The sequence below is a fragment of the Hydra viridissima genome, unplaced genomic scaffold, assembly GCF_058129835.1.
Source record: "Hydra viridissima isolate aposymbiotic clone 2 unplaced genomic scaffold, HvirCarnegie_v1 scaffold_6, whole genome shotgun sequence".
Lineage (NCBI taxonomy): Eukaryota > Metazoa > Cnidaria > Hydrozoa > Anthoathecata > Hydridae > Hydra > Hydra viridissima.
Genome location: NW_028324305.1, coordinates 18,399,908 through 18,425,927, shown reverse-complemented (window position 1 = coordinate 18,425,927; position 26,020 = coordinate 18,399,908). Strand labels below are relative to the sequence as shown.

At 32.3% G+C, this 26,020-nt stretch overlaps 1 protein-coding gene, 2 long non-coding RNA genes and 2 pseudogenes across 4 annotated transcripts; 2 read left to right on the top strand and 3 right to left on the bottom strand.

Moving 5' to 3' along the window:
- Window positions 1–8,773: 8,773 nt before the first annotated feature.
- Window positions 8,774–9,651, bottom strand: LOC149887359 (uncharacterized; annotated as a pseudogene).
- A 5,571-nt stretch (window positions 9,652–15,222) lies between these two features.
- LOC149887358 (uncharacterized) lies at window positions 15,223–17,394 on the bottom strand. The gene is made up of 2 exons (XR_016453469.1): window positions 16,651–17,394; window positions 15,223–16,536 (listed from the first exon to the last, which is right to left on the bottom strand). It is a non-coding gene; the product is annotated as an uncharacterized LOC149887358 (long non-coding RNA).
- Window positions 17,395–17,522: 128 nt separating this feature from the next.
- Window positions 17,523–18,306, top strand: LOC149887357 (uncharacterized). The gene is made up of 3 exons (XM_090091879.1): window positions 17,523–17,838; window positions 17,971–18,039; window positions 18,165–18,306. The coding sequence occupies exons 1-3, from the start codon at window positions 17,629–17,631 to the stop codon at window positions 18,210–18,212; spliced, it is 327 nt and encodes a 108-aa protein (XP_089948005.1). The 5' UTR covers window positions 17,523–17,628; the 3' UTR covers window positions 18,213–18,306.
- A 337-nt stretch (window positions 18,307–18,643) lies between these two features.
- Window positions 18,644–25,522, bottom strand: LOC149887355 (uncharacterized). The gene is made up of 2 exons (XR_016453784.1): window positions 25,145–25,522; window positions 18,644–20,338 (listed from the first exon to the last, which is right to left on the bottom strand). It is a non-coding gene; the product is annotated as an uncharacterized LOC149887355 (long non-coding RNA).
- On the top strand, window positions 22,059–24,013 carry LOC149887356 (uncharacterized; annotated as a pseudogene). Its single transcript, XR_016453667.1, has 3 exons — window positions 22,059–22,141; window positions 22,304–23,050; window positions 23,250–24,013. The product of XR_016453667.1 is annotated as an uncharacterized LOC149887356 (transcript).
- Window positions 25,523–26,020: the final 498 nt, after the last annotated feature.

Sequence of the window (26,020 nt, the reverse complement as noted above, 5' to 3'; positions counted from 1 at the left end):
ACAACTCCTTTTGCCAGCGAACTTGCATCACACCATACAGTAAGAGATGCATTTGGTTTGACATTCTATACGCCTTTGGCTGGATCGCATTTGATGACTTTTTCCACAACCTCTTTTATCATTTCATTAACGTGCTAATCCGTATTAGTTTCATCCCAACCTGCCTCGTTTGTACATCTTTTTATAAAGCTGCATGCGAGTCTCAACCATCCAGCAACTGGTAGATTAGCAACCAGATTACCACACAATGAGACTATCTCTCTCTCTTAGTGAGCGCATTTTTTATAATGGGAATCTCGCGACCTCTCTTCCAAAACATTTTCTTTGTAGACGGATTTACTGTTACTTCCAATCCTAGTGCACGAACTGGGTTTTTGTCAAAATATTCAGGTGTTTTTGCGTGAAGACCCCATTTCTTCAAATGTGCCACCAGCATTCTCCCGTTTCCATTGGTTGCCAAGGTTTCATCAATGTATCCTCTTGTTGATTTTGCGAGTGCAGAATTTTGTTGGAGCACATATCGTAGTATTGAGCTCATCATCACAGGTGCTAGGTTCAGACCGAAGCCCAAAGGTGTGAGAGCGTACCGTTGATCTTTGTAAATGACAGTTTGGTAAGGCCAATGTCGTGCATGCACATGAATTTGTAAGTATGCTCTTTTTAGATCCACCACAGAATCGCTGCTATTTGTACTCATGAGTCTCCAATCTCTCATTGTATCATTGATAACATCCGCATCCCTTGTAGAGACTTTTACATAGGCGTTGAGTTCGCGATAATCAAGCACCGGTCTTATCTTCCTTTTGTTATCTTGCATGACGCACATAAATGGTAGTAATCCTTTAGCTTTTCCCATACTTTTTCGAACGCTTCACGATGTTGATTAGATACGTTATACTGACTTGTTCTGTTCTTCATTTTAGGTTCGTTCTCCCCTCCCAACTAACAATCCAAAATAAGCTTTGCTTGTTTCAATATCAACAGTCGCAACGCGGGGTGTCGATGACAACTTAAATAGAGAATTACAGAATTTTAATCTCCCAGTGCTAATTTTCAGCTCATCACACCAGTATCTACAAGCGCTGTAGCTTTTCTTCCTTTTACTACCAAGTCGATAGTAGGTAGTACTGTTTCGGGACGAGTTCTTGTAGAAATACCTAATGCAAACTCGTCCCTTTTAAGTTTTCTTGGTTTTGTCGAAGTTTGTAACAGTCCTTAGCAGCATGTTTATGCGAGCATTTCTTGCATAAAGAGGTACAGTCACGTGCAAAGTGACTTAATGATTCGCAATTGAAACATCGCATTTCTTTCTTTCTCCGTATATGACTTGTCATTACTGTCCCAGTTGTTCGGTAACTTGCATTTACTTCTTCATTCACAGATAAACATGACGCATTCAATCTGGTTTGTACAATTACGGATGCAGTCTTGACGCAATCGTCAAAGCTCAACGCATCCTATCCCCGAAGAATGGCACGTAGAACACCACCATCATTAACCCCAATGATGAATTGATCACGAAGTCGACCGTCTCTCTCCGAAGGCAAGAACTTGCATTCTTGAGCTGCTCGAATCACTCGATGCGCAAACGTTTGTATCGATTCTTCATTGCCTCGAAAAGTTTTCCCAAATTCTTACCGTGAGATTAACGATGATTTTCTTATCTCCAGCGTTTCAAGTTTTACAGCCAACTCTTCGGATGAAACGTCCTCTGGCAGTTCAGGTGCTGTTAATTCTACCATGGTATTGCAGATTTTCGACGGCAGAGCAGCAAGCAAATAGGCTACGTGTCGATCTGCAGTAATATTGTTTATCACGAAGAAAGAAGTCATCTGCCGAATAAATCGCTTTGGCTGTCCATCTTCATATTGCGGAGATAATAGACACGGCCGGTTAGCTTGTTGTTCTACGCATTTAAGAGCCATTTTTTTAGTTTCTAATATCTTTATTACTTGTCAACAACCTCGACAGCTTTACAAAAAAATTGTTCGCTATATATAGCATTTAAACATACAACTTGTGACTCTTGTCAACAATTAATAATCGTTATAAAAACCGTTATAATAATAAAATTATGCAGCGTGTGAATCTTGTCAATAATTAGCAAAGCTTATTATTGGCACATTGTCGAATATTAAAACCACAACAACAAGTTTCGAGAATTTGTTTCGAGAGGTTACGAGATAACGAGATCCTCAATTGAGAATTTCGTTACTTCTCGTAACCTCTCAAAACAAATTCTCGAAACATGACAAAATTACGAGAATAAAGAGAAATTAACGAGATTTAAAATATTTTTTCGATGTTTTTCAAGATATTACGAGACAAGTTTTTTAACTTTTTAAATTTTTTAAAAATTATTGGAACAAAAGGTTTTTTGTTCATTTTTGTACCTAAATCTTGATTAAAATGGCAAAACGCTATTTCAATGGTCATCTAAGCAGCCATTGGCAGTCCTCATCGTAAAATATATTAGACTCTTTATTTCAGTTTCTACCAGATTGAAGGGAAGGTTGCATCTGGCCAAGAACTTGGCAATTTCTATGTCTCCTCGTAGCTTCTGTTTGTCCTTCAGCTTATACTTCATGTATGCATCAATGTTTTTTGCTTTCTCAGGTGTGGATGGCCCTACCAACTTCCTCTTTCTAAGGCCTCTATCCAAGGCTTTAAGTGTATGTCCTCCTTGCTCTTCCTCGTATCGCTCATCTTCGCCGTATAACTAAAAATTAAAAAAGTAATAATAAGTACCTTTTTTTGTAAAAACTAAAAAGGTTTTGGATTTAGAAGTAAACAAAAGAAAAATGATTCAAAAATTCTAAATCAACAATGAAATAATTAATATTTAATAAAAATAGTTTAATAAAGATTAATTAAAATGATTTAAAACACCAATTCAACTGCTCTAGATTCTGATAGACAACATCTCCTTGGCGCTTTTTCTCTGCCTCTTCTTTTTCCAAAGCCAGATCACTGAGTGAGAACTAATCATGTGACGTCTCATACCACTGGTGTTTCCTCATACCACTGGTGTTTACCACAAAATTTTAAAAATATTTTAAAACATCTTTAAAAGTTTTAAAAATAAACCACATATTTTTTTGTTCGGATTATTTTGGCGTTGACTGTATTTTGCAGCGTCTCCGCAGCAGTCTAGAAACGTTTAAATTCTTTGTAATAAATTATTATCATAAAGTTTGGAGGAAATGATATTTAACGATTGTTGCAATTGACTTCTTCCATAACCGCTAAAATCATCGTCAGTAATTGACTCATGGTTATTTTCATTTATCTTTGATGGATATTTATTGTTACGTTATGAAACTTGTATTAAAATCTTTCTAATTTTCGTAGTTTTATTTATTTTAATCTTTTTAACATCATTTTAAAGTGCAACTATGCAGTCATTAAAAAAAGTTCATACGGCATCCATTTCATTATTTTTCATATTGAAGTTCAGAAATCGTAAAGTGATGTCTTACCCCTCCTAGCAGAAGTGATAAAGTTTCTTTTGGCTTCTTTTTGAAAATATGAGAAAATCAATTGTTTAGGTTTCTTTTAAAAGTTGATGAAGTTCTAAATTGTTTGATCACAAATTAGAACAACTTGCATTTTTCCGTATTACAAAAAATCGTAATATTTTTTTATCTTTCATATTCTTCATACTTTTTATCATGTCATTTTCCGAGGGCTAAGTTTCTGATCATTTGATATTGTTTATCGGTGAGGTCAGTATTCACTTCTAATGCAAGAGTTTGTTTTACACTCATAATTCAAGGAAAGGTTTTATCCAAAGTGTTTTTAACTTTTTTGATCTATAAAATATTTGACTTTTTTTAAAAAGTGTAATTCTTGCAGAGACTAAAAACAGAGTATGATGTTCAACACCTGGTACATTTATTTTTTCTCTTTTGCCTTGCTCTCCAAAAACGAGCCATTGTTTATGGAGTTTTCCAGAACCAAAATGGCTACTTTTATTGGTCGTAAGATTTTCTAAAGTAGCATTAATTTATGTTCTCTTTGCTAATTTCTTCAATTTCATTTGATTTCGTTAAGTTAATACTTCCAAAATCTTAATTTATCCACTCCTAATTCAGCCTTATTCTGGATAAGATCTAATCTTTTTATTGTTGTTGTTTTTAAAATCATTAATATATATCAGAAATATTTTTGAGTACTTTACATCATTTTTCACTTTACACTGTTTAACATTTTATTTTGCTATTTCTTTGACAATTATCACATTAAGTTTCCTATAATGTTTAAGTAAATAATGTTACTTGTATATTACAGGAAATAATGAAGTTGTTTAGTAATGCTATATCAAATATCTAGTACTTCTCGAATAATAAATCTTTGTTAAAAAAAAATAAACATTTTAACAAATTTCTAAGTAGCATATGATGAAAAAAATATGTGTTCTTGAAACTATATTTGATATGTTAAAACATGTAATACTATTAAAAAGCTCATATTCAGGAAATACAAATGTCAATGAGTCCATAAAAACCTTCTTTTCCATCATTTTCATTTGTTTTGATGTAGTATACTACTGCTTAAAAATGGCGGAAAGCAAGGTTTTTATGGGTTTATTGACATTTGTATTTCTTTAATAACTCCCTATACCGCTGGTGACCGCAGCAATCACTTTATATTCTAAAAGTAAAAGTGTTAATTGAACTGAAAAAAATATATATCTCCTTGGAACTCGGTGGAACATTTTTTTTAGTTGGTATTTAAAACAAAAAAATATGTATTTATTGTATGTTATTTTAGAGAATTCTTCTAATTTGAACAATAAAAATCAGGATGCAATTTTTTTATCCAATATTTGAAATATGTAAAGTTAAAAGATTATCTTAAAAGTAAATATAGACTAATTTAGATTAAAAGGTCTCCATTTTTACTAAATAAAAATCTCTAATTTTTTAGATTTCTTTAAAAATAGTAATAAAATTTAACTTCTTTTAACCATAAAACACAAAATATAATCTTTACAAAAAAACTGGTTTTACTTTTTAAATAAATAATCATTTTAATTTAATATTATTAAAAAAAAAAGTGCACTATAGCTACAAAAAAGTTGTGAGGGGTTTATTTTTTTGTTGTTTTGAGTCACCTGTGAAGTCATTTTCTGGCTGGCAAAAATTTTTCTTCACTTCGAAAGCGCGAGTTAGATATCTAGTTAATATAATTGTCTCCTAACGCTTCATAATTATCCGGGACACAATTTTTAAATTCCGAGACAAAATTTATGTCCCGACTTATAACTTAATTCCGGGACAACCTTTTCCTTGTTCTCGTTACTTTTTTCCATGAAATTTCTTGTCTCGTTACGCTTGTCCCCGTTCATTTCGAGAAAACGAGTCCGAGACGCAGACGCTTAAACGACATTATCGGGTAAAATCAGTCAGATACGTGTAATACAATCAAATCTAATCGCGTTCGCAGAAGATAGTCGTTGATTCAGAATTTGTATTGGAAAATCATATGATTATACCCTATTTAGACCCGACAAGAGCACCAACATCACTTCAACAGAGCATAAATATTAACCAAATGCGTTTTTGAGCGTTGCCTTAGACTACTAAAGAGCATATTTAGATGTCTTGAGGTCTTTGCAAGCATTTTATGTAACATAAAAGAGTAATTATAAAATTTATTAACATAATTAACATAATTCTCTTTCTATTCTTCCAGCATTACAATCATCAATGATTTTTTTGTTTGAAAACTCTATATTCATTACAAGATTCTCTGTTATCTTTCAGATATAGCTTTATAGTAAGTTTCTATTAAGCAACATTTGTAGCATTTTATGTAACACAAAAGACTAATTATAAAACTAATATGTCTTCCTTGAATAAAACCCAGATTCATAATGAACAGTTTAGGTTTAAGTTGTAGTGCTTTTCTAAAATTAACAGCATTAGAATAAAAGGTTTCTTTGTTTTGAAATCTTACCTGTCTTACAATATTTAGTATTCATAAAAAAAAGCATTTTAAAGAGAGTAAGACAAGTGAAGACAAAGCAACAATCTATTAGAGATAAAACAATCGAGGTCGATGTGTTTCGAAGTCGAAGTCGAAGCTTCGACGTCGCAAAAAGTTGTGTGTGAACGTGTTTCGAAATCGTTAAAAGTTGTATGAACTTTATTTAAACGGTTTTCAAAATCGTATTACTTCGAATAAAATATATTTTCGCGGTTTTCAAAACCGTAAAAAGTTGTATAAAATTTAATTTGACGGTTTTCAAAATCGTATTAGTTCAAATAAAGTATATTTTCGCGGTTTTCAAAATCGTAAAAAGTTGTGTAAATTCGAAAATGGCGTGTTTCAAAACTGTTTAAAATTTCTAACGGCTTTCAAGTTCACTTCCAAAAATTTAACAGTCTTCGAAATCGTTTAAGTAAACGAAACGAGTGCATACAAAAAGTAAACAAACGAACGTCGCGTGACTTCGTTCAGGTTTTAAGCTCAATGACTTCAAGTTCAAGTTTAATGACTTCAACTTCAAGCTCTATTAGCAAAAATTTTAAAGTGAAGTGAACTGATAAGCCATATTTTAAGCTGAACTTGTATGTGGCTGTACTAGTACTGCTATGCTCTTCCCTTCTGTTCTCCTAGACTCCTACTCTATCCCTTAGATTTGGAAAAAATCACAGTCGATGAGAAGCTAACTATGGTCAGGTTCAAAGACATCGGTATAAAGTAAAGTGAAGTGATAACTGGTTTGGTATATGCTAGCAATCTCTGCCCTTCTATTTCTTAATAATAAAAATTTGAAGTATACACTACAGTAACATTACAGAAATACAGAATATACAAAAGATATGCTAAAAACCTTTCATTTAATAATCATTCTAGATTTCATAAATCCAATTTCTTAAACATGTAAAAAAATTATTTGCATATTATCGATTACCTAATCTAAAATAATCCTAGCATGCTTCCCTAGTAAAGAATATTTAGTTGTTCACTTCCAGTCTTTCATTCTCATTTTTTTGTGCAAGTTCCTGGCCTTGGGAGCCTAAATGATGTCTGTCTCACTTTTCCAGTTCAACAATACTGGAGTTTACATTTTTTTATCATCATCATCATCATCATCATCATCATCATCATCATCATCATCATCATCATCATCATCATCATCATCATCATCATCATCATCATCATCATCATCATCATCATCATCATCATCATCATCATCATCATCATCATCATCATCATCATCATCATCATCATCATCATCATCATCATCATCATTCCCAAATTGGTACAAAGGAGTTTAACAGATCGAAGTTCTCGTTGATGAAGACCAACTTCTCAGTGGTTTTTGGAGACAACCTGCATCTCTTTTCGTGGACCACCTGTCCAGCTACACTAAAGGCCCGCTCACTTGAGGCACTTGAGGCTGGCAGGCAATAATACTCCCGTGCAAGTCCTGCCAAGATGGGCATCTCTTTGCGATGTGTCCTCCACCAGTCAAGGACATTAACCTTCGAATCTATCACAGTTGTTTCTCTGAATTTTGCCCACTCAACGGAAATCGGAGGACCCTCAGCTGTAGCATTTGTCTGCCTGAATTGGCTGGACACAGTATAAAAGAAAGGAAGGAAGTTAAACGTTTAGTAAACTTCGTATAACTTCGCTTTCTTTAATCTAAAATTGTTTAAATTCAAATAATTTTTAAAAAGTTCGTTTAACTTTGAACCGCCCCCCCCCCTCTCCCCCGTATGGCATCGTATCCTCAAATTAAAATTTTTGACTTTGTTTGTTCGATTGCATTAAGATTAGTAGATGTATATTTAACTAGTTTTAAAGAAATTTATTTTACATTATACTTAATAGCTATTACCTTTGCTGCTGCCTTCCAGAATTCAGTCTCACCATCATCTTCAAGAAACTCATCGGTGATCTCATCTGAGACATTGATTGTACCTTGCTGGTTTGACATCCAGTCTGCTGTTGTAGGATGACTGGTTTTCAACTTGTCAAAAATCTCATCCCTGACACCATAAGCGTGCAGTTGTTGGCCTTTCAAGAAGGGGTGCAACAGGCAGCCTACAGTATAAGGCATGATGTCACATTCTCCTCTTGGGAACCGTTTCTCAAGTTCTACAATGAGCTCAACCATGAAAGGACCTACTCCAGTGACACTGTTCTTTCTTATTTCTTTGACCCTCAGAGAAGCACACCTATCCACAAGATGAACAATGGCTGTCAGTGCTCTATCCATTGTAATTTTCTTATCACTCGACATTGACTCAGAGATGACTCGGCATGTGGTCAGGAGTGGCAGAATGGTTGCAACCAGCTCAAATTGTTCATCTGTAGGAATGGGTGTGGTCCATTCTTTTTTGTCAGCCCGGAGAGCACACAGCACACTTTGAAGATGGTTGATGTCTAGGAGCATCATCTGGACAGAGTTCCATCTGGTTGCACAAGGAGCAGTGATCTTTCTGTAGGGTACTGAAACAAAAACTAAAATAAAATTTCGAAAAAAACTTCGCATGAAATCGTAAACTCTTAAAAAACTTTGTTTGAAATTAAAAAATATTTGTAAAAATTTGGCATTAAGTTGTAAAACTTTGTATTCGTATCTACTTAAAAAGTTAAAAATATTACCATTCATCTCGAGGCACTTCTTTTTCAACACCCCTTCAGCAAGAGGAGAGTGATAGACTCGGGCGGAGATTGTCCTGCATGCATCGATAGCAGCCTTGATATCAGGCTGTTTGTTGACAGTTCTTTCCAGGGCCATGTTAAGCTTGTGGTCAATGCACGTGATTGAACCACTTTCAAGATCAGCAATAGTCTCTGACTTCCTCAGTGCAGCTTTTATATTTGAAGCTTGATCACACACAACAACCCGCTTCTTGACCATTTTGAGTGACTCAAAACGTTTAACCAAGTTGTCCAACTGAGTAGCAATGTTCTGACCAGTGTGCTTACCTGGGAATGGAACAACTCCAACAGTTACCTTTTGTAGAACAAACTCTTTGGTGATATAATGAAGAGTCACCGCCATGAATGGGTCGTTGTTGCGTGAGGTCCAGATGTCAGTGCTGATTGCAACTCGGTCGCAATGAGGAAGCTCCTTGTCAAACATGCTCTTCATGGCCATCTGCAGATTCCTATAGAGGACAGGTAACTTGAAGCGAGCCATGCAGGCACCACTTTTAACCTTAAACCTTGAGTCAAAGTGGGCAAGCAGTCTTTGGAACGGGATAGAGTCACATATGGAGAAAGGCTGATTGTCAGTTGCAAGGTAAATCATGAGCTCCATGTCACCACGAAGTTGAGTGGTGCTCTGTGTTAAATAGCACAGATTCTTTCTGGCTTTTAGAACCCTTTTTCTTTTCCTGTGACCTAAAAAAAATTGTATACATTTGTTAACATTGAATTAACCCCGGATTTCGTTGTTTACATAAAAAAAAAGTTGTATAACTTCGCTACATTGCATCGTAAGATCCATTATGTAACTAACTTACCAGTGCCAACTGTTTCCAATTCATCTTCTGCCTCTTCAATTTTGTCCTCCTTAGCAGCTTCCGCCTCATTCTGTATCTTTTGATTTCACATTTCGATGTACTCATCCTTATGGTTGGATCGCAGGTGACAACTCAGGGTCGATGTTGACCCAGTATTCATGTTTAGGTCCTTCTTGCAGATATTGCACACACCATAGGCCTTATCTCCTCTGTATTCCTTCAGGAAGTACTGCCAAACCAACGAGCGATGGGTCTTTGGCATATTTGTTTAATGTTTTACAATGTTTAAATCTTGTTAACATAAACAAAGTTATAAGGTTTTCAAATTCGTTAAATATAATGTAAACAAATTTATACGATTTTCATAACCGTAAAATTTTGATTTACAACATTTTGCGCTCTCAACATCGTTTTAATTAAGTTTTAACAACTTTTAAAGGTTTTCAAAGTCAATTAAATTTAAAGTTACGGCTTGTTACGGCTTTCAACATCGTTTTAATTAAGTTTTAACGACTTTTAAAGGTTTTCAAAATCGATTTAAAATTAAAGCTACAACTTTTTACGGCTTTCGTAACCATTTAATTAACTTTTTTTTGAAGTTTAACGGATTTCGAAATCGTTTAATGAACTTTTTTTCGAAGTTGAACGGATTTCAACTCCGTTTAATTTAAGAAACTTCGCCTAACTGACGGCTTTCAAAGTCGAACAAAAAATATACGATTTCGAAAACCGTATCTCGATTGTTTTATCTCTGCAATCTATTCCACGTTTAGTAGCAAATAATAAAATCTAATAAAAGTTTATAAGTTAAAAATGTTTGGTTAAAAGGTAATTTAAAACTGTTATTTAATTATTTTAGACGATTTTGTATTCTGGAAAAGCATTTTATTTTCGAGCTCCCTTAATTTTGAAGGACAGAACGTATTTGATGTTTTAAGCAAAAATTCATAAAACTTGCAATAAGTTTAAACCGAATAAGGCCTGAAAACCAAAAGGTTAAAAGAACAACCATCTAAACGTTGAGTCTTTTTTTCTAACTTGACATAAACATTACAAAAGTTTTTTTTTTGTTTGCTTTTAGTTAACCAAACTTTTAACTTGTTTTTAGTTAACCAAATTTTTAACTTGGGCTTATTATAGGGATTGCAATCCCGCACACTTTTCAATCCCGCGGGATCCGCGCGGATTTTTTTAATTTTTGTGCGGATCCCGCGGGATCCCGCGCGGGATTAGTAGGTTTCTTATGCACATTATAAAAGGCAAAATGAAAATTGTATTTTTCTTTCAAGTATTTTAGAAAAAATATACTCAACTTATTAGATTGATAAGATAAGGTAAATAAAGCCAAAAAACGCAATTCATTTGTAAATCAATATAATTCTTAACATTTAATGAACAAAAAGATAAGCCAAAGTACATAGAACATCTTTTAGCTTTACGTAGAACTATTAGCTTTATTTGTTTTTTGAAATATCAAATTGAGAAAGTGATTGTAAGAAATGGGCTCTTAAGAAACAGACCCTACTTAAAGTATCATCACTTAATCTACTCCTCAAAGGACTGCATATGTAACCAGAAGCTGAAAAAGCTTGCTCGGCCTCTACGCTTATTGGTGGTATGGTCATCAAGTAACTATGCGCTATATCTAGAAACGTGCCTCTTACTCCATTACTTTCATAGGCAGACATTTCCGGCTTCAATAATATATCAAAGTCTAAAGAATCTAAATTTGGTCTCTCCTTTACATTTTCTGTCCAGCTGTTCTTGTCTTTCTGTGCTTGATTTTCCAATTCTTTTTTCAGCGATAGAATTGTAGGAATAAGTATTTGGGAATTGTTAATAAAATCTACAGCTTCTTTTTCTTCGAGTTCATTTTCTTAAGTAAACTAGTAGTCCATTTAAATTCTTATTACGACGTTGTTTAAACCTCTCACGAAGTGCCGCGGCTAAATCTTTGCTCAAAAGTGATGATTGCTTTCGCAATTTATTTGGCATAAATTGAAAAGTTGTTTCCACCGTGACAAGGTTCGATTCTCTTCTGCATTAAAGTTCGAGACCAAGTTTTAGTGGTGCCAGGCAAATAATTAAGCATTGATTTGGGACCACTCTTCTTGGGTGAAACGAATTTCTGACCCAACATTAATTAAGGCTTTCTCAATACACACTTTTAGTCTATGAAATCTTTCTAACATATCGAACATACTGTCCCACCTAGTGTTACAATCAAGAATCAACTGAAGCTTTTTCCCGTGTTCTTGTAGGATATCTTTCTGTAAATATTTCCTTTTTGACAGGAGAGTTTTTAAATATTTTTACAACCTTTCTCACTTTTTTCATGAGATCTTTGTAATTGCTAACCAATTCAGCTGATGCTCGGTCCAAAATCATTGTCAAACCATATTCTTTATTTATAGCTTCATCATCCTCAGTTTTACCACATTCATCTTCTTTTTCACAATTTTCATATGTAATAAACGATTCTTCGACTTCTCCGCTGTTTTTCTTGTATAAGATATCAATAACTGCAAGTTGTATTCCATGAGCATAACATAGCTGTTGATAGCAAGACATCATTTTACCGACTTTTACCATCACACTTGCTCTATCAGTGGTCATGGCAATAATGTCTTCTTGGAGGTCAATATCGAAGCTATTTAGCCTTTCTGAAACTAACTTGACGCAATATTCTGCATTACAAGATCCATGGATTCGAATCAATCCAAGATTAAAGTGTTTCGCCTCTATATGTACATTTAAGTTTAAGTATCTCTGACTATTTTGTGATGCCCATTCGTCAAACGTTATCTAAAACTTTTGATTTTGCTTTTTTAGTGATGTGAGTTTTTGCATTATATCGGTTTTTACAGAATCTGAGAATTTAACTACCATCAATCTTATAGTATTAGGTGAAGTAGGGAGCCGGAAACCACTCTTTGAAAACAAGTACCGTAAATCTGAAGATGTGCAAAAACTATTAAATGTAAAGCCATCTTTTGCAACCATGCGCGATACCGTTTTTTTCCATAGAAGTTTCCTTTACGAAAAACGTGTCAATTGTTCTGACTTTTTTCGATGGAATTACTTCTTCGTCTTCGCAGTCGATGTATATTTTAGGCTCTAGTTCAACTGGTTCATGCTGTTTTGAAGTTGAAGCTCCGTCTTGTTGTAAAACGTTTGATTTTAAATCGGTGCCACGTTTAGTTTTTAAATGGATTAATAACCCTTTAGTTGATCTTTGATTAATTTTTAAAATAGCCGAACATAACATGCACTTCGCATTTTCTTCATTATCACTTTTTTAAAATAATTCCATATAGTTTTAATTTGCGACATGCTTAGTACTTTTGTTTTAAAATCTTGATGTAAATAATTTTTAAAGACTTTTTAAAAAGTAGTTTTTAAAAGTATATTTTTTACAATTATACACGCACGTTTTCAATTTCACGTTTTCAACATACTCATTAACAAAAATTTGAACATACTCATTAGCGAAAATTTCAACATAATCATTAAACAAAAAAAACTTTATCACTACAGTTTATTTATCTCCTTCTAGAACGATATTTTAGTGGAAAAAGTGAAATAGTATCAGCTGATTTCAGCTGCTACCATTAATATTGCTAAAGCTTTGTTTGTATAGATGCTATAACAAGGTTAATAGTAGCAGCTAAAATAAATGGAGGTAATTGTGCCAGAAATTCATTACTTAAGTTTTATATTAAGGATTAACTAATATGTCTCGTTATGTCTCGTTATGTCCCGTTAAAAAGATGTAATTTCCGGGAAACTGTAAAAGTCCTATTTTGTCCGGAACATCTCGTCTCGTATATTTCTGTTGTCGAGAAAATCGGTACAACTCAATTAATTCACAATTTTCAAAGCCATGTATAAAATTACGTTCTTTGTAATAATTATATTGTTTGTAATAACTATAGTTTTGCAATAAATATAACTTTACATCGTAATAATTGAAACTAGAAATAAGGGCATGTTGATGTTTGAACCAATGGTTTAATATTATAGAGTATTATATATATTTCATTCGGCTTCAGATAAGTACACTCCCACAGTAAAAATAATACTTTAGTTCTTTAATGAAAATTCAAAAGAAAATAGATCAAAGCTTTCATACTTCGTTTTTTAAAGATTTCATACACTCGTTTTAAGTGTGTTACCCTTTCCGCGAGTAAATATTTTAAAATCAAGAAAATAAGAAATAAGAAAAAGCAAAAATAAGTTAAGTTCAAAAGATTTTACAGCTTAGAACGTGATTCTCTGTATGAGCTGAGGATGATGAATTAAGTTAATTGATGACCCAAAATTTACCTCCGACGGAACTCCACATGCATCTTGGACTTGGAAATGACCTTTTTAAGGTTTTTGAGCAACTCTTAGTTGCCCTAGGTTTTAAATAAACTGCACATTTAATGAACTCTTCTCTTCCCACCAAAATTTAAGAATTTTGAATTATTTGTAAAAAGCACTTTTGACCATTTAACTTTAAAAAATCATATTCACATGCAGAATGATGTAATTTTTTCACTTTTTTTTATATTACAGAAATTTAATTCTTCCGCCAAAAGTGAATCCATTTCGACCAATCCATCAACATCATATTAAAATATTTGCAGCAGATGGAATCCCTCAAAGTATGAAATGTTTTTGAAATTTTTTTGTTTTGTAGAAATATTTTTTAAATGTATTTTTAATGGTTAAAATGACAGAAGAAAAAAAAAATTCTGAAGAAAAAAATAGGAATTTTTTATAATTATTTGTTTATTTTACGTTTTGAGATTTTGGGAAAATCATTAAAAAGTTAAAAGGATTATTAAAAAGTTATTAACTTCTAATTTAAATGATTTTCAAATGGGTTGTGACGATCTCGAAACAGCCTTTTTCTATCGTTGAAAAAAAGTATTCTTTTTCGATCTCAGAAAAGTCTCGATCTTTTAAACGGTTGCTATTAGTTCATCAAATTCAAACAAAACTACACATGCACCGTAATGAAATAAAAAAATTTATGCTGCAACGGACGAGTGATAAACCGAACTCACAATAACAGCTCCTTGCTTGATGTTGATAGTTTCACAAAATTTTTGGTCTCGTCTAACCAGTCACATCAACTTCCTTTTAATTATTCAAGATAACAGCAATAGAACCAAGTTTTAAGCTTCATTTTATATAGATAGACATTCCTAATATTTTAAGAAATAACGCTAATGATAATGTAAAAATAGAGATCATTTACTTAACTACTTTAGTATATGTATAACTAGAGATATAATAGATAATACAAAATATCAACTAGTTTTGTAGCTACCCAGAGCATATTGGTTTCATGTCCAGAGAACTACTCCATCTACTATATTGCTGTAGGCTTCTAGTTTATTAATATTACAGAATTTTCTATTTTTATGTTTAGCAGCAGAAATATATACAGTTAAGGATAAATAACTTATGCAAAAAATGAATGTAAATACGATAAAGAAAAAAATAATTTGTCACAGTTTTAAAGAATTTAGCAAAGCCAATTTACGGCAAACCGCAAGTATAACTAAGTATTTAACATTAACATAACATGATTTACCAGCTATATATAAACTAACTTTTATTTGACAAAAACAAATGGGTTATTATGTGTTTTTTATGACAGATGAAGTTATATATGAAATATGAAAAACGAAAACATGAAATATCTGGCCGCATTTTGCAAGATAATTATAAAATTAACTAAATTTTTAAAAGTTTTTGCTTTATCAAATGAATTATAAAAAATCCCATTAGAAAATACACCTATTAAAAAATAATGCATAGTGGAATATATATTATGGAGTTTAGAGTAGTCGAGGCAAAACCTGTTCGTGGTGACAACGAATTTACTTTACCTTGATTTAATATGTTTAGTAATTTGTCAACATATGAAGTCGTTACTTTATCCTCAACAGACTTATTAAACAAATGATATAAAAGTTTAAACTAGTACCACGTGATCAGAGTTTCTGCTTTAAAACTCTGGGCAGCCATTTTAATAGATTTTTTTATAGACGGGTAAAAATTTAGAGTTTTTCGGAAACTCTCATGGCTCGCTGATTTCCGCGGCCTCTTTGAAGTAAAACAAAAGGTTGCACGTCCATCTCGTATAGGTCCATGGTTTATGAGACAAGATTTGTTTAACCACTTTAACTTAACAATGTGGTTAATCTGCAACGATATGGATAATGTTTTGGATTTTCAAAAATAATTTATCCATATGTTAATTGGCACAGTCATGTTATAAAAATAAACATTTTGCTTTTATGAGACACTCCGCTGAATATTTATCATGTTGACAGTCGCTTTTATTTTTTTACCTTAAAGTAACAATTCAGTTGCTACATCAGCGTTCAGGTAAGTCTTTGTACAACAATCATCAAATAAAGTGTTGACCTCATCCTTTTTATTTGCGTTCTAAGCTCACGGCATTTTTTGAATTTAGGTTTGACGAGAGAGAGTTTTCAATGACTTTTTTCTCGTGTTTTGTTTTTAATTCCGGTGAATTCATAATGTTTTTGCTTTCTTTTTTTTCCTGATGAATCCAAACAACTTTAAGTCTCTGTACAGCCATTAATTCCGCAAACTTTATTACTTTTATATTCTTTCGACAAATGATTCAAGTTCAAGTATCTTAAGCATGATATTGCTTCGGAGTGATTTCTCAGATTCGTGCGACATCATGGGTTTTAAAGATTGGACATACTCGAATTTTATGATCATTTTTATAAAGCATACATTTAATGCTCCAGTTCACTTTGTTTATTCGATTATTTTCTTCGAACAACTTTACACGAATATAGTTACAAGAAGGTCCAATGTGATTTAAACCTCAAACTTATTTATACACCCAATAACATTTTAGAAAATGTAATATGTTTGTGCAAAAAAATGTTTAAGGTTTTTATCACTTTGTTTTCTTTTTTTTGGGAATAGCGTAGATATAGAATGCAATACGGTGAGGTAGGGCTGTCAGTGAGTGCAGCGGAGATGGTGATAGGAGTATGATACTTTTCTGTAAAAATATTGATGTACATAGTAATAATAACAAGATTTTCTGAATAGAAATGCATACAAAAATAGTAGTACTTTTTCATCAGGGCATCATTTACCATTACTTTGCATTTACCTTTTATCTGCAAACAGCATACTCCATATTTTTGAAACAAGTATTCCCATTGCACCAACTTTGCAGCTTCTTTCAAGTCACTCCAACTACTTCTTTTTCCTTTTCTTTTCCTAAACTGTTGTGTAACATTAAAATGACTGGAATAGTAAACAAATAGGTACATGAATTTTAAATACATTACCAAAATGGATGATTTGTAGGTAAACATAAAAGTAATAATAATATTGCCTGAATCGAATCTGGTTTTCTTTCTCTTACTTATTTTACTTAAGGAGACCCTCATTTATTTGTCTCATGGATATATTTTTTAACATTAACATATACAAGAGAGCAACACATAATAATACATAATCAAAGCCTCTCAAATGTTTTTTCTTCTCACCAATTTTGAACTCGTGGCCGATATGAACTGTACTCACTTTTAAATCTTCATTTGTCTTTTTTCAAAAATCTCTTTATTAAATTTCTTCTCATAAAATTCTCCCCAAAAAGGAATCCCTGAAGATTGCCTCATAAAACAAAAAAGGAGAGTCCTTGAAGATTTCCTGATAAAATAATTTCTCCTTAAACTCTTCAATAACTCTCTTCATAAACCCCCGTGATCAACGCACATGTCTTAAATAAAACAAAAGCTATTTAGAGAAGAGTGGTTAAAAGATTTCTTAAGATATCCGTAAAACGTTAAAAAAAAAATAAACCGTCGAAAATTTGGATTCCTCACATGTAAAATAACTTTCGACTTTTGATTGTCAATGACGATGTTTGAAATGACAACAAAAAGAATGTTATTTTTACAAAGTGCATCAACAAAAAGTAATTCTTTAGTAAGATATAAAACCAAAAGTGTCAATATTTGTTAGCATGTATCTAATTTTAACAAACATTTTAAACCTATGCAAACTTCGATAATATTGAAACGATATTTAGTTGCACCTTCGCAATCGAAGTTAGTTCGTATCGAAGAGAATTTTTAGGAAGATGGCAGATTTTAGGCACGGACTTTGCGATTGTTTTAACGATTGTGGTGCATGTCTGATAACCTACTTTTTGCCATGCGTAACAGCTGGTCAGAACGCAGAGTATGTTGGAGAAAGCTGTTTCTGTTATGGTTGCTTGTCTTTGACATGTGTCAGACCTTTTACCGGTGCTTTAGTTCGACAAAAAATCCGGGAAAAACATTCAATCCAAGTGAGTTGTTTAAATTTTTTTTTAAAATAAAAAAAAAAATCGAACTTCTAAAGGTATATTTAAACTAGAAACCCTAGAAGTCAGACACTTTAATTCTTTTATTCATTGTAAAAGAAAAGTTATGAATTTTAGGGATCGTTTTGTCAAGATCTGGTCTGTCATTTTTTTTGCCCGTTGTGCGCTTTGGTCCAAGAAGCACAGGTAAGTTTAAATGAGCAGAGTTTTATCTGATTTTGTAAAGAGCTTGAAAAACTTTTGTGAAACAAAATCTTATCATTTTTTAAAATTAACAAAGAAGTAGTAAAATATCTTTATCATAATTACAGGAAATCAAAGTACATGCGCCAGGGGGAGTGGCAATGGCGCGAGAATGAGTTTGAAGAAAATGGTTTGGACTTATCGAGAACATAAAGTTGTAACCTGATATCTTTTTTGTCTGTGTTTGTATATAATAATAGTTAAACTAGATTTAAGATAAATAAATATGTAGAGCATCCCGCCATCGGAAATTGCGTAAATCCCGATGTGAGAAATAGTTTACAAAGGTGACTCCGATGTGATACGATGGTGAGGAACGGTATCACATCGGAGGTGCGATGTAGTCCGAGGCCGATGCGGAGAAATTCACGCACTCTCCGATATATTTCGAGATTTACGCATCATCGTACGATATTTTCGTCACTTTACTCTATCCATTCTTGTAAACCATACATAGCCTTTTTGCAAAAATAAGAAATATATTTCTTATTTTTGTCGAAAATGTCGAACTTATTTGCCTCGCTTTTTTTTTCTCTTGAATTTGTGATTTTTTTTTTTTTTCGTCCTAGTTATAAATTTTCTTATTTTCGATACCTAAATTGCATTTTGTCTAAATGTATTATAACTAAAAGCATCTTAACCCTTTCATGCGCTGGGTTGTTTTATAACAACAAATTAAACTAAGCTTCCCCAATGCAAATAGTGCATTCTAACCGATTGAAAACAATATTATTTTATAAAAGAGAGTTGAAAAAGGCTGTAGAAAAAGTCTCCTTTAACATTTCATAGTGCCACAGTCATTTTGTAGATAATTTTTTATGGGTTATGTTAGTTATGGGAAAATAATTGGAGCATGAAAGGGTTGAAGTTCATAAAAAACTATTAATTTCAGAAGTTGGAAAGAAATATTAAGTATGTATTTTTAATGAGCACTTTTGATAAAGCATTTTTAAACAGTCAGTCATGTAAAGCTACTTTAATTTATAATGATCTTATATAGTGTTGTTACTAATAGTAACAACATGTGATAATAAAATGATAAGATCATACCTTTCGTTGCATATTTTTGAGCCTTCTACAAGTGATGTACAGCCTTATTTTTAACCTTTTCTAGATATATCAAAAGAAGTAATCTTATATTCCTATCTATTATCTCATTACTGGATAAATAATGAGTCTTCATGAGGAATATTTAAAACAATAATGTAGAAAGTGTGGCTGCATAATAAAACAGGATAGTCACTATCAAATAAAACCTGTTGTTATCTTTAAACAAGCAACTCTTAGTTTTTACAAGCTGGATGTAACCTCAGATTATCAAAACGTTCATCCTGAATATTTATGCAAATCATGTCATATGGTCTTATAAAGGTTAGATTTAAAATCAAAAAAAGGCTTTGAAGTTGAGAGAAATGATAAATTCTTCACTTTTTCTGAACACACGGAAACCTGTTATGTTTGTAACACACTCACAAGAGTTGGAAAAAATAAAAAGTATTCATCAACAGTTAAAAGCATTTGCATCAAAACATGGTTTTGACTGTTACAATGAAAATAACAAAAATTATTTTGAAATATTTAAAATCAATAGTTATCGCCAATCAAATGGCATGTGGAGACTAATTGTTTTAAATCGTAAAGTCCCATAATCCATTAATATTAACAAATCTCTTCCAGATCAACTAAATCTTCAATCTGCTAATATGATATTCTCCAACATTTCATGCATAAACATCTATAAAAGTAATAATGACTTCTACTTTTTTTTTTTCTAATCAGAAGTAAATTTTCTGATTTTAAATATTTCCGAAGCACATCAAATGAGGATGTTGGAATAATTGAAAAGAAAGAAGGCAATACAGTTGAAAACTTTAAAGTAATTAGAAATAAAGATTGTTCATTAATATGGTCAGAAGTCTGTTGTGATTTTAGTACCATCTACCGTACTAACTTGTGTATAATGGAATGCAGGTTAAAGAGCAAATAAATTCAATCATCTATTACCTTTAACTAACCATTTTTTAACTGTGCACATTTTCTTACAACAATATATGTAATAAATGTAATAAAGACAACTTGCATTCTTCTACATGAAAGTTCAGTAGTACATTACAACAATTTATTGTTTTGAATAATTTCTAAAATCAAAATTAAGAGTTGTTGAAATATTTTCATAATCTAGGAGTGTTTGCAAATATAAAATAGCACCAGTTAAGACGTTAAGCTCCACAACATGTGGGCGCTACTGCAGTTTCTCTCCCCCCCCCTTTTTTTTATGATTGATTTTGATAGAGAATTTTATGCTGATTCAGAAAAGTATAAAAACATAGACCTGAAAATTAACGGAAAGTGCTCTAATTCGAAGTCAAAGTTGTAAAAAATCCCACTAAAAACCCTAATATTCGCCATTTTTTTTTCAAAACGATTTCATTTTTAACGAAAACTAATTACCGTTACATTGCGCAATAAACAGACCTGGTTTCCATCAGCCTTTGCATTTTTGTTTTAAAGTATTATAACGAAATTGTTATAACGAAATGAAATTAATGGAAGATTTCAAATAAAGGTTGAACGTAGAATTTGAGAATGCAGACAAACTGATGAATAATTATCATTATATTGTACGCTGGTTTTTTTATTAAAAAAAAATGGTTTAAAGGTTACTATTTCTAAATTTTACATGTGATAAAACAACAATTAACTAAGTTTCAAAAGTTCTTCTTTTAGGAAAAAAAACTGTTGATTTCTTTTTTAAAAATTATTACAAAAGTACATTACTTGCAAAATAGTTTATTCTCTAATAATCAAAAAACGGCTATTTTCATTGCCACAAAAACTTGCGCAAGATAAACATACTTTAACAACTTTTTTAACGTAAAAACCATGCTATTAATGTATTGCTTTTGTCAGCAAAAAGATCATTAACTTATTATTTTCAAAATGGCGAATATTAGGGTTTTTAGTGGGATTTTTTACAACTTTGACTTCGAATTAGAGCACTTTCCGTTGATTTTCAGGCCTATGTTTTTATATTTTTCTGAATCAGCATAAAATTCTCTATCATAATCAATCATAAAAAAAAAAAAAAGGGGGGGGGGGGGAGAAACTGCAGTAGCGCCAGTGATATTTTCATTAACGTGAAGTAATATTAGAAGTAAAAATAATTGATTTCGTTAATGTGAATAAAAATTTAAAATTAGGATATACCTGAAGAACGAAAACTGAAATAGAATTGAATATAAGCATCAAAAAACGAAAATAGGAATAGGATTAGGAATTATTACCGAACGAAAATTATTGAATATTAAAAGAAATTTCGATACACTAATTAGTTTTTTTTGACAATTAATTTACAAATTTTGCATACTTGCTTTAAAATTGGCGCACATGTTTCACCATAACGATGATATTTGGAATGATTATAGAATGTATCAATGGACCACAAAACGTGCTTGTCATTACGTTAAGTATAAATTCAATGCGTTCAATCTTTTGTTGTAAAATAAAATAAACATCTAAAGATTCTTAAGAGTTGCAAATTAATAACAGAATAATGAGTTTATCAAGGTTGTTGGCTGGTAGGAAGCGTGACAGTACTGTATGGAAATTCTTCGTTTACGATGAAAAAACTGACAAATCCAAGTGTCTAGTACAGGACATAAATAATGAGGGCGCGTGTGGCGCATTTCTTGCCGGAAAAAATTCCAGTAACTTAGTAGCGCACATTCAGAGAATACATAAAGAGACACACAAATGTTACACGGATGAAAAGAAAAAACGAAATGCAGAAAAAATGTTTTTGAAACGTAAAATTGATGAAATCAATTCTACATCTTCCCGAAATAGTGGAAAGACAAAACCCAGACAATAAGAGAGAGCTTTGAACACCGAATCACCGCGTGGCCAGCGGAATCAAGTGAATATCAAGTTCGTCAGGAAAGCGTGATTGAAATAATTGTTAATACCAGCTATCCAATGGTATTGCTAGATCAGCCGTCGTTTCGAAAGATGATAAAAACGCTTGACCCAAAATTTAAATTGCCAGGTAATAATTAACACAACTAAATTTTTAAACTATTGTTTTAGATTCATTCAATGCTAAACAATTTTTAAATGTTTACCTGTAATTATAGTATGATTAATGTAACACTATAGTAACTAACTACACAAACATTAAATTTTAACTGATTTAAATTTTACATTGCAGGGTCTGCAACACTGAACAAGCGGATAAACAAGCGTTTTCTTCTACAATCTGCACAACTGAAAGACTTGATAAATCGTACACGCAAAGTAACAATTTGTCTTGATGGTTGGACGAAGAAGGGTCTCACAGCATCGTTCCTTGGAATATCTGCTTGTTTCTATGACACCACCATTGATAAAACACGGCATGCTTTCCTAAATTTGATGGAACTCCAACATCCCCACACGGGTGAGATGCTTGCTGAATGTTTAAAGAAATGTCTTGACCAGTGAGGTATTAGAGAAAATCAAGTTATGTTGATTGTTTCAGACAACGGGTCTAATATGGTTAAAGCCATCAGGCTCTTACAGGAAGTGCATGCAGCTAAGAAATCTGACGAATCTGAATCTTATGAGTTTGAATCTGACGAGTCTGAATATGAAACTTATGAGGAAGAGATCCAGTCTCAGTCAGAACAAACTGATTTATTCCTACCAGATCATATTCCATATCGTCGAATCCCCTGTATGGCTCACACACTCCAGCTTCTCATAAAACCAGTTTATGAACATTATAGTGCAACCATCTTAGAAACGAGACAAGTTGTATCAAGAATTAGGAAATCAAGTGTGGCAGTTGAGAAACTTATTGACAAATGTGGGAAGTCTGTGATAACTGACTGCACCTCAAGATGGAACAGTACATATCAGATGATTGACCGGCTGTTGAAAATAAAGACATCGGTGAATGAAGTTCTTACAGAAATTGGTACATATTATTTTATTATTTATGTTATTAGTGTATATAAATTGTTTTAGGAATTTTATTAAATCTACAAAATTGTGTCTTACCTTATTTAAACTAAAAAAACGAAAATGTTAAAAAAGAGACGTACATCAATGACAATTATTAGTTATTACAATTGTTATAAGTAAACTTTAATTACAGATAGTTTACTTAAATTTAGGAATCGACACATTCAAAGCAAGTGAATGGGTTCGTCTTCAAAACATTTCTTCACTTTTGGAACCATTTGCAGTACAAACAGATATACTTTAGACCGATGCCCAGTCTATTTCACAGGTTCTACCATCTATACTCAATTTGTAATGCCATTTACAAGAATATCCTACCAACAAGTCTTTGACAGCGAATCTTCTTGGAGATCTACGTCAACGGTTTCAATCAACTCTGCAGCCGGACTCAGATACGTTTAATTTTCTTCCGTCTACTGCATGTTTGTTAGATCCAACCGTTGCTGTCTTTATCCTCACACCGGAAATGGGCACCTTGCTCCATGCAACAAAGATGTATATAATAAAAGTTTGTGGAGTAGAACAAGAATTACAAGCTGCTGCTGAGTCAAATGGATCTGAATGTGAATTTGCTGCCATAAAGCGCTTTAAGTTCTTGTCAAATAAAATCTTTACAAAAGAAGGAAAGATTTATAACCAAGACAATATCACTGTTGCAAGTCAGCTGTCAAGGTATTTGGTTAACATAAGCGGTGATGAAGCGCTGCCAAGTAACGGCCTGCTCTTTTGGAAACAAAACAAAAGCAAGTATAGCAAGATTGCAATGTTGGCTGAAGATTCACTGTCCGCCCCAGCATCACAGGCGTTTGTAGAAAGGATTTTTTCACTTTATGGAATTTTAACTGTTGGTCGCCGCAATCGAATGAAAAAATCATTAGAGATGAGAACTTTTATGAAACTGAACAAAAACTTGTAACTATAATTCAACCAGATATTTTCTTTCAATTTCGAAAAAAAATCTTATTATAACTCAATTGAATCATTGAATGACTATTTTAAGACTATTTGTATGGTTATTCAGATGTTTATTACTAAGTTAAAAAATTTTTTAATTTTTTTTCTTGAAACTTATGTATTACATTATTTCTAGAAATAATGATAGGGGAGACCGGGGCTAGTTGTCAGTAGGGGTAAGTTGACGAATTGCGTTTATCTGCAGAGTCTTTTATCAAAAAGTATCAAAAATCTTAGGGAACTTTCCTAATTGACCATTTCATCTTGGGTCCTATGAATAAAACTACTATAAATATTCCAGTCACAATTGATTTACTATTATCAGTCAGGTTTTTTTAGTAGTTGTCGTTTTTCAGGATCTTTAGGCAGTTTATTGAAAGGCTTTTGGGGTTTATTGGCAAAATTTTCACTGGGGAAGCTGGAAAACAAAAATATCTTTATAAAATCAATTTTTTTTGAAATTATTATTTGTAACAATATTGAAAAAATTTATTTTTACAAAAATAAATTTTCTTAATTTATTTTTTACAAAAAAAATTTTTTAGGAGATTTTGTTACCAGGAACAAAGGTGGGGTGTTGTTTTGGCTTCATATTCGAACTACTAACTGCTTCTAGCTCATAGAAATATTAAAAATTTTTTATAAATTTTTACTCACTAATACGTTTGTAATCTTTATTATAGTTTGCGCCAACTTACCCCGGGGTGGGGTAAGTTTTTTTTTTTTTTTTTTTAAGGCCCAGGAAGGAGCCATAAGATTTTTTTTTTTTTTTAAATGAATGCAACTAGTACAAGTTACCCAAATTCATACACTTCAAGACTACACTTTAATTTTTTCAAAAAATTGTGCCGTTAGGACTACTAATTGCTGTAAGATTTGATAGAAGTAAAATATGAACTGATTTAGAAACTGAAATAAGAATTAAAATGATTGAAATCATAAGAACTGAACTGAAATTAATTTCATCAGAACTGATTCAAAAGAAGTAAAATTAAAATTAGAAATTAAATCAATGCTACAAGAACGAAGTAAAAATGGAAATTGCAATTATATTTATAACTTAAATATCACTGAGTAGCGCCCAACATGTGACTATAAACACACCTTTAGTACCAATGTAACATTTCATTTCATGCTTTTTAAAATTCGATTCTCTAAGATATTTATTGTGACATTTCGGACAGGTAAATTTAGTTATTAAGCGTTCTTCTGTTTTTTTTTCAGCATTTTGGTTTCTTTTTCTGCAATCAGCTTCTCTGCTGGAATTGGTGGTGGTATGAGCTCCAATTCAAAATCCTCTGATAACAAGTCCGCTAACTCTTCAAGATCTATCTCAATAAAATCATCCATAACTACTTCAATTTCGTTATCAATATTTTCAAGCAAAAAAGAATAATCTTGATTAATAGCAAAGTTTTCTGTCATACTCATTTTATCTATCGCTGCTCAGTAAAATATTTTTAATAATATAATTATTGGATAGTCGAGACCATCTTTTTCCGACGTCGAAAAAAATAAAAATACTCCCCGGTTTCGCAATTATCACCGATTGTTTCGCTTTTGTTATCTAAACAATACCGTAACACGCTTATCTTTTTTATGAAACAATGCGTTGAACAGCCATATATTAATACGTCCTTGGATTACTTAACGCATCATATACATGAAATGATGGATTTCTTCTTAATTGAGGACATGAAGTAGTCTGAGTGTGAGGCCTTTTTTTTGGCTTGTGTGAAAGTGGTTTTTTTTTAACCCAGAACCTCCATCTTGAGGTTTTTGTGATGATGCTCTTGGGGTTGATGGTAACTGTGTTTCAGCCTGAGTTTCAGTGGGTTCATGTATTTCAACTGGTGTAGGTAGAGCACCAGGCTCATCATTACAATTTTTGACCCAGTACTTATTATTTGCTTTCACCTGTGAATAATTTTCTTTAATAAAAACTAACATTTTTAGTGTTTCTGGTTTA

Excerpts from the sequence above, each read along its gene's own strand:
- LOC149887357 (XM_090091879.1), top strand. The coding sequence starts at position 17,629 with ATGGCAGATTTTAGGCACGGACTTTGCGATTGTTTTAACGATTGTGGT. Across the intron at positions 17,839-17,970 it reads GGGAAAAACATTCAATCCAA|GGATCGTTTTGTCAAGATCT; the intron begins GTGAGTTGTTTA and ends TATGAATTTTAG. Across the intron at positions 18,040-18,164 it reads CTTTGGTCCAAGAAGCACAG|GAAATCAAAGTACATGCGCC; the intron begins GTAAGTTTAAAT and ends TCATAATTACAG.